Genomic DNA, 12,000 nt, shown 5'->3' with positions numbered 1-12,000 from the left:
TATAGGTAAATGATTCACATTGACTCATTCTTTCATTTACTTATACAGCAAAAATACTGTGTAGTCATTGTGTGATACCGTCTTGGGATTATAAAGAATAATATAAGCTTTGTGAGGGCAGAGATAGCATCTGTCTTATTTGCCACTCTATTCCACAGTATCTAACCCAGAGGAGACAGGTAACAATGACTAAATTTCATTCAGCTCCTTACTTAACCTTGGTATTTAGATGTATGTGACATTTATGGAGCTCTTAATGTGGTCGTGGACTTTGACTTATAAAATACTGGCAAAGAGAAAGTTAATTAGACATCTGTTGGTTTGATGTGCCCACCATCCGCTTCCTCTCTGTTCACAGCACCTTCATTTCCTTTTGGCTGCCATCTTAGTAAGATAGTTAGTTGTTCTGCCTTCCCTTGACCAAGGGATACTCCAGGCCCCGAGCAACACCAGGCTTGAACTGAATGGATCAGTTATCACAAGTGGCTAGAGCAGTAGTGAAAACTGAAGAGACTGTCCATGAGAACCCAAATTCCCAAACTTCTATAGTGTCTAACTTCTCTAATGCCCAGGTTTGTATTTTTTTCTTAGCTGTGGGCCCATCATATCCTTACAGTAAACTTCTTTTTGTATTACATTAGTCTGTCTTGATTTTTTTTTCTTAGAATCAAAGAACTTAAACTAATGAAGCATGGGTGATAGATAAAAAATGATAAGAGGCACAAATGTTTCTATGGACATTTAAAAGAATGAGACTTTTAGACTATAGTTAGGAATGGGGAGGGATAGGAACTTCATGGAGGAGGTGGCATTTGAGCTAAACCTTTAAAGAAGGGAAAATATTTGGAGAGGAAAAAGGCAGGAGGCAGGAGGGCTTTTCAGGCTGGAGCAAGAACATGAACAAATGTCCCAGAACCTAAAGCAAGCCTAGAAACATCTGAGGAACAGCAGCATCTACAACTAGAGCCCAATGAACTCACTGATTGTCCATGTTTGAGGTCCCATCACACCGAAGTCAGAAGATGTTGCCCTTCCCATGTTCCACAGAGTCAGAACCACCTTACCCTCCACAGTGTCTCTCCTTCACTGACCTAAGCTTTGAGTTGCTAGAACTGAAATGTCTGGTAAGATCAGCTAGAACTGACTTCTCAGACCAAGGTGATGTTCTGGAGCTCCAGAGGCACCCAGATCACACATGAGGTACCATAATTGTTGGGAAGTGTCAAGTTTACTCAAAGCTGTAGGATGTTTTTCTCTATGCTCATCTCTACTGCTTCCCTCCTTTCTCCCATACTGCATCCACACTGGCCACCTTTCTGTTTCACAAGCTCACCCATCTTTTCCTGAGCCTTTTAAGAGCCTTTGTACTTTCTGTTCCTTCTGCCCAAAACCATTTCCCTGGCCCTTTGCCTGGCAGTCTCCTTCTTATGGTTCATCCCTCAGCTCCAGTGTGTGTGCCACAGAGAGGGTCTCCTTGACCATCTTCTCTAAAGTTGCCCTGCCAGAGGCTCACACATCCCATTTCATTTTCTTCATAACACTTATTGTATCCAAAGTAATCTTGTTGACTGTATATGATTTCTCCCTGCTCTCTAGAACCTAAGCTTCATGATAGCAGGGTATTATCTTCTTATCCAGTGTTGTATCCCTGGCCCCATCTTGCTGCCTAACATTTACTACATGTTCAATAAACATTTATTGGATGGGTGGATGGTAGAGAGATAGAAGAAAGATGGAGAGAAAGAAGAGAATAGTCACATCTGTAGAAGTACACACCTCCAATGAGTATTAAAGTTTTATTAGAGGCCTTCTACCAAAATTAAATTTTAAAAGTTTGAGAAACACCAATTTAGTGTGAACTCCACTCTTTGGGGAAGGGGCCTGTTCATGGCCCCAGATTTGCTTCTTTGCATTTACTTTTCCACAACCATATTGGACACCTGAAGAGTCAGTCTGTTTGTCCTGTCCCCTGCTCCTGGTTTCATGTGTCAGCCACAAAATGGGTCTAATTCCAGAACCAGGGGTCCCAGTCTTTACCTAATTCTCACCCTCATATACAGTGACACATCATTGGCTTTCAGTGCCTGGTAATTAATACTCAGGTTTCCTAATAAATATACAAATCTGAGCAGGGGAGGATGACCCTCTTCTGCATCTCCTTTTGTTGCCATGTCCCAACTGGGCTCCAGGGCCAGCACGAAGAGAGGTCCTTGTGAATCTGAGATGAATCCAAAGCCAAAGTAAAATGCAACATTGACACGTGACACAGAGACTTAACTTCTCCAGTCCTGGAAAGGCCCTTGGCAATGTGGTCCCTACCCTCCTCTGCCTCTGTACCACATCCCTACCCCAGTCATACTGGATTTCCTGGGGTTTCTCTCAGGTCTTCTCCTGTCTTTCACCTTATTGCCCTTGGATAAACTGGTGCCTCTACCTGGATATCGACACAAAGTGCTTAGTACAATGCCTGGCCAGTAGTAAATGCTCAGTAAACACTGGCCGTAATAGCAGTTATGAACTTTTATTCTATGCTTGAGCCCCTTTTTACTCTTTGAAAATATCCTTTCTTTCCCTTAATATAAAAACTTTGCTAACCCCTCTGCAAGCTCTATGAAAGCAGAAAATATGTCTGTCTTGTATCAACATGGTATCCCAATTTTCTGGGAATATTAGTTTCTGGTGCTCAATAAATATTCTTTGAATTTAGCAAGTGGATGATAAGGTTTTATCTAGTAAGTAAGAGGGAAGCCCTGGACATGTCTCAGAATCCCTAATAACTGTGATGTTGTATAGAGGGATGGGGACAATTTATATCAATTGTGGTAATTTGTTGCCTGTCAGTATTAGATCTTGGATGCAAGACAGTATAAGGGGATGGAGTGCATTCTTACTGCCCTCTGAGTGACGGAAATAAAACACTTTTGACATCACAAGGTTAGAGTCAGATCAGGAATGCCATTCCTACCAATGAGGATAGAAATATTCAAGGAGGAGGATGAATATCTAAAGGTCCCCCACCCCACCCCCGCATCTACTTTCTGTCTCCCTCCCCCAAAATGAAATTGTCCTGTCACCTCATTATCCACTATTTACAATGAGGCTGCCACATTTCCAGGGACTGAAGCCAGGAGCCAAGGAGATATGCCGGTGTGAGAAGCCTTAAATGAAGTGACAATGAAAAGAAGTTGCTGATACAGGAGTTCCCTCCCTGGGAGAGAGCTGTCAGGGCAATGCCCAGGGCTGGGGGATTTATTGATACTAAGTGGATGGTGCCTTAACCAGGAATGATGATCAGAGGTTTGAGTGAACCAAGGATGGATTTGGACAGCCTGCGCTGTGCGTGGGCTTTCCTGCCCTTGCCAGTCCTGCCCTCCCACCTCCCCAGGAGGGAATTCCTGGCCTCGTTTTTTACTCGCTCTGATTGTCGCACACATTCTGCTGCTGAATCTCTTGGAGGCAGGGACCGCGGAAGCTGACACCCTGGCCGCGTTCCCTGAACGCTCTGTGTCTTCTCTCTTTGCTGGGTCTTTGCTGTTGCTGCTTCTTCTACCTGAAATATTTTTAAAATGTATATATCCTTTCCTTAATTTGAAAAAAGGTGACAGTGTTATATTATTTTTAGGTGTGCAACACAGCGATTCAACTTCTCTGTACGTTATGCTGTGCTCACTGCAAGTGCAGCTACCATCTGTCACCACCCAACGCTGCTACAATACCATTGACTATATTCCTGGTGCTGCGCCTTTCATCCCCAGATAGAATTCATATGCGTGCGGCTGCACCCTAGTCCCTCTCTGGGCTGATTCCCACTTATCTGTCAGTGTCAACGCTGTCCCATCCTCCTGGAAGCCTTCTTTGCGGTCCCCAAAGGCTGGAGTCAGGCGTCCCTTCCTGAACCCTGAAATCACCCCTGCCACAGCACTTATACTGAAGCCATCCACCTACTTTGCTGTCAGGCTGTCCCGCTGCCCAGATGACAGTCCTTGAGGTCAGGGCTTACTTCGTGTGCCACTGCACCTCCAGTACTCAATGAGTGGTGGGTGTTAGATGTCAAGGGGTAGATGGGTAAGCCAATGGACTGATGGGCCGGCCGGAAGAAGGACAGACATGTGTATGTACGCTTTGCCATGAAACACACCACCCAGTTATTTTTTGTGTTATTTTAATATCAATGGACCTGAATGCAGTAATGCACCTTTAGGCAGTATCAGAGAAAGGCAGCATTAAATGAGGATTTTCTAGACACTGAAGGCGACTCAGGTACCAAGACTGTTTTTTACCCAAATTTCTGGGGACAGAGGGAGGCATATCACAGAGGTAAAGAACTCAAGCTCTACACCCCCACTGGTGGAGTTGAGATCACAGCCGTGCCTTGCACCGGTCCTGGACCTCACTTTACCAATTGTAACCTACCTCATAGGCTGAAGGGAGCCAATGGACGGGAATGTCCTTGTAGGTGCTCAAGTGCCAGCTCCTAATTACTGCTACCACAGGCATTTTACACGCCACTGCTGTCTTGAGTGGATGGTTCCACACAGAGTCCAGCCTGCTCTGATTCAACACCAGCGGAGTTCTGATGCCGCTTCAGAATGTTCCCATCTCTTCCTCCTGCCTGTGGTGCCTGACTTACCGTCTCCACCTCCAGGCCCCTTTCTGATTATCCCCCATACAGCGGGTTAAAATTGCATCCCGCATAAAACTCAAGACTCTGGATGCATCTAGATTTAGTGCTAGGGGTTTGTTGCAATCAAATCCAAGAACTGAGAGCCTTTAACTGCTTCTGGGGGTTGGAAAAGTACACTGGAGGTTGCTAAAAGTTTGGCCAGCAAATAGCTCAAGTCTTGTCAATCAGTAAACATATTTGAACGAATTAGACTAGCATCTAGGATATTGGAGCCTGAAGGGATGTTACATATGACAGAGTTCAAACCATCATTTTACAGATGGGAAAACTGAAACCCAGGGGAAACGTGGGATTTACTCAAGGTCACAAGAGTAATGTGTTATGATAAAACCAAAAAGAGGCTCCTCCAGGTCTTCTGGCATCTAGTTTACTACTTTTCTTGTAAGACTACTTTTTCTCTTCTGATTTACTATGACAGATTCAAAGAAATGCCCTACAACTACCAATTATATTTCACAGTATTTAGCCATTGACTGCATTGTTGTAGGTCTTGGGCCTACAGGGTGCCTCTCTGTCTCTCTCTCTCTCTTTCTGTCTCTCTCTCTTTCTCTCTCTTTCCATCTCCCTGCCTGTCTCTGACTCGCTGTCTCTATCTCTTTCTCTCTGTCTCTCTATCTCTTTCATCTGTCTCTCTGTCTCTATCTCTCTCTGTCTCTCTCTATCTCTGTCTTTCTCTCTCTCTCTCTCTCTCTCTCTCTCTCTCTCTCTCTCTCTTTCTCTCTCTTTCCATCTCCCTGCCTGTCTCTGACTCTCTGTCTCTGTCTCTATATCTTTCTCTCTATCTCTCTCTCTGTCTCTCTTTCTCTCTCTGTCTGTCTCTCTCTCTCTCTGTGTGGTTGTTCCTGCTTGGCTAAGATGAGAAGCTAGCTTGAAGTTCAGGTGCTGAGCAGCTCTGAGGCCCAGGTCCAGTCAGGTAAATCCAGGCCAGGCTACCTCCAAGCCAAGCTATTTTAGGGAGCAGTGGGTAAATGTACCCTCTTAGCCTTAGAGGATAAAGCACTCAGTTTAAGAGAAGATAAATTTGAAAAAGGAAAATCAGGAGATTAATTTGAGGGGGAAAACTCCCAGCCTCTTGTGTATCTAAGGATCTGATCGTGTGCTCCTACTCCTATTTCTTGCACCTCCATTTCCTCCTTTGCTTCTAAATTCTAGCAAGAAACACCAGCCACGAGGGCCCCAGAGGCCCAACTAAAGGTGTGAATCCAAGTGGATGACGCGAGGGAATAGATCTGGAACATAAGATTTATATCCCACAGGATAATATTTCATTGCAGCAGGGGGAGAAGAAATCCTAAAAATACCATACAGAGCATATTATAATATGCTAACGGGTTTATGTGCTCCCTCTATCCATTTCACTCAGTAAGATGGATTGTGCTTTTTGACAAATCTATATTTAACATAGGGAGAATAATACACAATGTACGCTTCCTGGTGGGGAAATCCATATTTATGGAAATCTTGATTCTGGCAATTACAATAGATATTTAAAGACAGTACCTATTGTCTGCTGGGAACAAATAGATTGTCCTCATTAGGGTGGAAGAGAAAATCCTATGAGTGGGAAAGAATAAACAACTACTTTACAGGGGCAGGAGGGTCCAGAGTGAGCCAGCAGTCATCTCTGTTCGGGCCCAGCTCCCCTTCATACCCCATCCTGTGGACCCTCTCGCCAAGCATCCGTCATTCATTCATTCATTCTTTCCTCCATTCAACAAATACTTATTAAGCCCTTCCCTGTCCCACGCACTCTGCTGGCTCTGGGGCACAAGTGAGACCCCCGTTTTCAGGGATTAACATTGACCCAAGCAGCCACAACTATAAACAAGAAAAGAAAAAGGCAATGATTTAAAATAATAAGAAAGACTGAAATAAGGCAGGGTGATGTGACAGAGACTTATAGGCAGGTGTGGGGACGCTGGGGTCACTACTGAGAAGAGATGATGAAGGAAGGCCCATTCTGGGGGGTGAGATCTGACCTGAAAGGCAACTGCAGAAAAGGAGTGATCTTTGCAAAGAGCTAGGGCCGAGCCCTGCAGATAGAGGAAGGGAGCAGCTGCTGCTGAGTCCAGGGCAGAGTGAGCTCAGAGCCCCGAGGAATAGAACCAAGGCCCATGCAGCTAGAGTAGGCAGCAGGGAGAGGGGTATAAGGCAGGAAGGTTCTGAGGGGCCAGTTATTCAGGCTCTGAGTTACAGTCAGATGTTTCTTGTGTGCAATGGGAAACCTCAAAACTCACGAGAGGTTTTGCACAAGGAAGGGAAATTGTGTTTTGTTAGTTTTGTGTTGATTTGGTTTTGGGTTTTGTCAATTAAAAAGATACCTCTTGCTTCGGAGGGGCGAAGGGATTTGCTGAAAACCAAATGCCATAAGCCTAGAGTCCATGAGAACTCCCTTCAGATACTGGGAGGGCCATGGAATATGGGTTCAGAGAAGATATTCCATGAGCCTCTGGTCTCAAAGAGTCATCAGTCAGGGACTGGGCACCTTGAGAGGTACTGAGTGCCCAGTAACTGCAGGTATGCAAGCAGATGTTAATGTGTTCCTGCCCGGTTTCCTGGAGACAGTATTCTGGTTTTCAGGGGGGATCAGACACATGACTCATACAGTTCAGTTGCAATCTTTAAGAGATGAACTTTCAAGCCCATTAGCTCCAGGGATTGAATCAGAACTAAGACTCACAATAGGCAACTGGGTACTGGTGGCGAGTTGCATTCTTTAGTGCAGCATAGACCAGAGGATCTTCAATAACATGTTAAAAGTATTCACCAACAAAGGATCCTGGGGACATACAGACTTGACAAGATCTGGGTTAAAGTTGAACAGGATCCCTCACAATCTTTTATGTAACTAGAGTGCAACTTGCACCTCCAAAATGCAGACAAGGTGAGCACCATTTCCCAAATTTATTTGACCAAAGATGCCTTTTCTTTTTTAAGGAGCATTTTGTTGAATAAGGTTTTATGGAACACATTTGGGCAATGCTTATACAGCATAATTTGAGACCCCACATACAAGGTACTGTGGGGTCATGGAAGCAGACGATGTGTTAAAGAGAACAACAGATCTAAGAGCATCAGCTTTTCATCTTAAAAAAAAAAAGCACTGATAATGCCAAAGTCCCAGGGTTATAATGAGAACTAGATAGACTAATATATGTGAAAGGACAGCAAGGTACCCTAAAATACGACTACTGTGATTGAGGATGACTCATCTGCCTCACCATCCATATTTGGAGGGTAATTTCAGGCATGGGAAATAGCTTTAGGGTTGGTCACCTACCCAACTGGGGTGAAGAGTATGAAACCTTCATCCTGTATCCCATATTAAAATGAGTTTAGTAGCTAACCAACCTGGGGTTTGGCCCTATGACTTTAGTTTTTTAACTTTATCTTCTAACCAGCAGTGTAATAAAGCATAATCCAGGACTGGGTCCTTGCAAAATGGCTCCCATGGGGGTGTTCATACAGTTAAGCTGTGACTATGTCTGATACACTGGGGGGCTCTGAAAAGTCAACTAGCAGGATGTACAAACACAAAGTGAACACTGACAGAGAAATGTATACCGCAAGCTAAGGGTAAACCGAGAACATCAATACTTGTTTTCTTCAACATGGATCTGCAGCAAGCTGGCAGAACTCCTTGATTCTGTAACAACTGTTAATGCTTTGCCTTAACACGATGGGCAGTGTCATAGAAAGATGACTGGATGGGGGTTAAGATACCTATCCAACTCAGATATGGCCTAGATGTGCCATCTTGGACATGTTCGCTAACTTTCTGAGCCTTAGTTTTTCCCTTTCAAAAATGATTCAGTCATCCGTCTTCTACATTAAGAAGATCATCGCAGAGATAAAGAGACATATGAAAATGGGAACATATGAAGAGAACATAAGAGAGAACATATGAAAATGGTTTAGTATATTTATCATTAATAAGCATGGCAACGTCTGGCATAGAATTGGGACCTTCTAAACATTGGATGAGACTGATAGACATGTGGATTAAACAGATGGTTGGGTGAGTGGGATGCATAGACATGTAACATGGGAAGGCAGTTGGACAGACTGGTAGGTTGGAAGGACACATGGATAGATTGGTTGGATGGGTGGATGGCCAGATGATAGATGAATGGAAGGATGATGAGTTGGGATGGATGAACCAGTGGATGGATTAGTTCGGGAACCATCTGCCAGTTTCCTTGCAGCATCTTCTATTAATCCTTCTCTTCTCCTCCTCCAGTCTGTTCCCAGTTCTCTAAAGGAGTCTACGCCATCTTTGGGTTTTATGAACGGAGAACTGTCAACATGCTGACCTCCTTCTGTGGGGCCCTCCACGTCTGCTTCATCACACCGAGCTTCCCCGTTGACACCTCCAATCAGTTTGTCCTTCAGCTACGCCCTGAGCTGCAGGATGCTCTTATCAGCATCATCGACCATTACAAGTGGCAGAAATTCGTCTACATTTATGATGCCGACCGGGGTAAGCCAAGGGTTAGAGGAGGGAGACTGTTGAGATTGGAGAGAAAATTGCCAGAGGAAGGAGAATGATGCCTCCCTGCCTCATTGAAAAGCAAGGGAGGAATGATCCATAAATTCTTTATTTCTGTGGACTGATTGCTCATGGCTAATTTCCAACTCACAGTGTGGAAACACATCCTTTGAGAGAGTAATTCTCTTAACACACCATGCCACTCTACAGCTTGCCAAGCTTCCATGGCTCCTGAGTCCAGGCTCAAAGCCCAAGGGCCTCCATTGAATGGCTCATGACTTACGGTGTAGGTGTTAGGAGCACAGACTCTAGAGTCAGACAAACCTGAATCTAAATTCTGTGTCCTCTCCTCTCCCACTGTTTGTCTTTGCACAAGCTCTCTCCGCCTCAGTTTGGGTTAAAATTCAGAATGAGTTGGGGATAAAATTTTCTATGCCTTCATTCCCTCATCTCTATCATAAGATGAACCTAATCTCTACCTCCTAAAGTTGCTGTGAGGATTGCATGGGGTGACTAGAAAGTTCCTGTCAGTGCCTGGGATACAAGTGCTCAGAATCCTCCATACTTATTAACTGCCATCACCATCATCACCATCATCACCATCACCCCTCCAGGCCCTTCTAGTTCTGTTCCCACTTTCATTTTGAATTTTACGTCACATTTTCCAAATGTTTCCTATGCCTTTTTCTTCTCTGCATCTTTCCTCATGCTGTTCCTCTTTTCTGGAATGCACCTCCTTTCCCAGATCTACATATGCGAATCCTTCCTCTTTTGCAGCTGCTCAAACACTGCTTCTCTATCCCCTAATCCTTAAATGGGAACTTTCTCTTTTTTTTCTGATACCTGTGGTGGTTGTATTATGCTCTCCTGCCTTTCCCTTATATACTAAACGGTCTTCAGAACCTAGTCATTATTGGTATAAATAAATAAATGGATTGTGCAAGGTGTGGAAACTGAGGAAGGGTAGTTTTGCCCTGAGTGAAAGGGAGGTTTTGCAAGAGGTTCCTGTAGGAAGGCTTACGAGACTTTTGAGTAGAACAATGGCTTGTGAGACTGTGTTTTGGGCAGTGTTAGGCAGGCATTATTCAATGAGCAGGAGCTAGCAGAAGAGACCCGGAAACATTCTGTTTTCTTCAATTTTCCCTCGATTCTCCTCATTTTGAGGATTTCCCTTCTCAAACAGCAGTCATTGGGAGGGTTGCCTGCAGAAGGGATATTTCATGACAGCCCACAGCCTACTGAAGCTTGAGGCCTGGAAGGGGCAAACCTACTTCCCCAAATCCAGAAAAATATAATTTTGATTATAGAGAGTCCCCTCTGGGTTGGCAGAAGCACCCAGGATCGTGACAGGACTCCGCCTGTCTCAGAACTCTGAGCTCAGAGCTCTGCCATTTGCTAGCTATGTGACCTTGGGCCAATGACTAAATCTCTCTGAGCCTCGGTTTTCACATCTGTGGTGCAATGGTGATAATAGTGATACGTATCTCACAGGATTAAGTAAACTGAAAACAAGAAAGCTAGTAGAATGGCACCAGACACGTAGTACGTTTTCAGTAAATGTGAGGCTTAAGCACACCAAACAACTTGTACTAAAAAAAGAAACAGTGACAAGAAGGCATAACAGAACCGATCAATCTGTAGATGATTCTTAATGCCAGGCACCATATTGGTCACTGCAGGAGGGATTAGCAGTGTTACAGGGAGACAGAAATGATGTACGCACAAAAGATTGAGGAGTAATGCAAGAGTGAAATAACCATCTAAAGTAGGCAGGAAATTGACTTCCATCTTCCCCTCTAAAGATGCCTATACTCTGAGAATTTGGGGAACCTTAAATATGTTCTATTAGATGGCAAGAGGGATTAAGGTTACAGATGGGATATATGTTGTTCATCCACTGACCTCAGAGAGATTATCTTGGATTATTCACGTGGGCCTAGTATAATCACAGGGGCTCTCAAATGGGGCAGGTGGAGGCAGGAGAGTCAGTGTCAGAGGGTGATGTGTGACAGGCTTGACCAGTCACTACTGGTTTTGAAGTCGGAAGGGGCCATAAACCAAGGAATGCGAGCAGCCTCTAGAAGTTGGAAAGGTGAGAAAATGTTCTCCCGTAGAACCTCCAGAACGCAAACGCAGCCCCGTCAACACCTTGATTTTAGCTCAAGAAGATTCACTTCAAACTGACCTGTGTCAATATAAGATGATAAATGTGTGTTGTTTTAGACTGCTGAGTTTGAGGTGATTTGTTACAGCAGCAGTACTAAACTAAGACACCATTTATGTCTTAAAGGCGAAACAAAGTAGCATTGAGTAACAGGCTCCTCTGTCCTTTAACTATAAATCAGAAGAGAATAATTTAATTCAGTACCCACTGATTGAATACCTACTATGTAAAAGGCAAAGTATTAGGTATTGATACATACCAAACATTCATGAATTTACAGTTATTAGGTGCCTTTTGGATACTGGGTTGGCACATTTAATAAGCAGCTACTAAATGCCCAATATTAATTAATATTTCTAAAATCCTTGCCATGTATCAGACATTTTCATTTAACACTCATGATGACACTGAGGTAGGAATTTTTAACATCACCATTTTGCCCTTAAAAAAAACTGAAGTTTGAAGAAGCGAGGTAGTCTGTGCGAGGCCGTTTAACCAGCATATTGTACGTAGCATGAGGATTTGAGCCTTGGGTTCTATTTTAATCACACTGCCTGCTAAGTTCTGGAAACAGAAGCACAAAAGAGACCCATTGCCTGCCTTCAGTGAGCTCAGACTTGCACAGTGAGAGAAAGCTGGAGCTGAGCTTGGTGGACGAGTCAG

General features: G+C 44.1%; 1 protein-coding gene and 1 long non-coding RNA gene across 5 annotated transcripts in view; one reads left to right on the top strand and one right to left on the bottom strand.

The window, feature by feature from the left end:
• The window catches only part of GRIA1 (glutamate ionotropic receptor AMPA type subunit 1), a 306,263-nt gene that overhangs the window by 149,779 nt on the left and 144,484 nt on the right, over positions 1-12,000 (top strand). For both annotated transcript variants that reach the window (XM_003981365.5, XM_003981366.5), the window contains exon 3: positions 8,925-9,164. In XM_003981365.5, coding sequence (XP_003981414.1) covers positions 8,925-9,164 — 240 coding nt within the window. The remainder of the gene's footprint in view (positions 1-8,924; positions 9,165-12,000) is intronic.
• LOC123379842 overlaps positions 1-12,000 on the bottom strand; it is a 116,136-nt gene that overhangs the window by 76,031 nt on the left and 28,105 nt on the right. Inside the window, exon 4 of one of the 3 annotated variants that reach the window (XR_006584747.1) lies at positions 9,070-11,358. The exons of the other annotated variants lie outside the window; for them this stretch is intronic. This is a non-coding gene — a long non-coding RNA (uncharacterized LOC123379842). Of the gene's footprint in view, positions 1-9,069; positions 11,359-12,000 lie in introns of those variants that run through there. 3 annotated transcript variants of the gene reach the window in all.

Source organism: Felis catus, chromosome A1 (genome assembly GCF_018350175.1).
Source record: "Felis catus isolate Fca126 chromosome A1, F.catus_Fca126_mat1.0, whole genome shotgun sequence".
Taxonomy (NCBI): domain Eukaryota; kingdom Metazoa; phylum Chordata; class Mammalia; order Carnivora; family Felidae; genus Felis; species Felis catus.
This window is presented reverse-complemented; position numbering and strand designations above follow the sequence as displayed.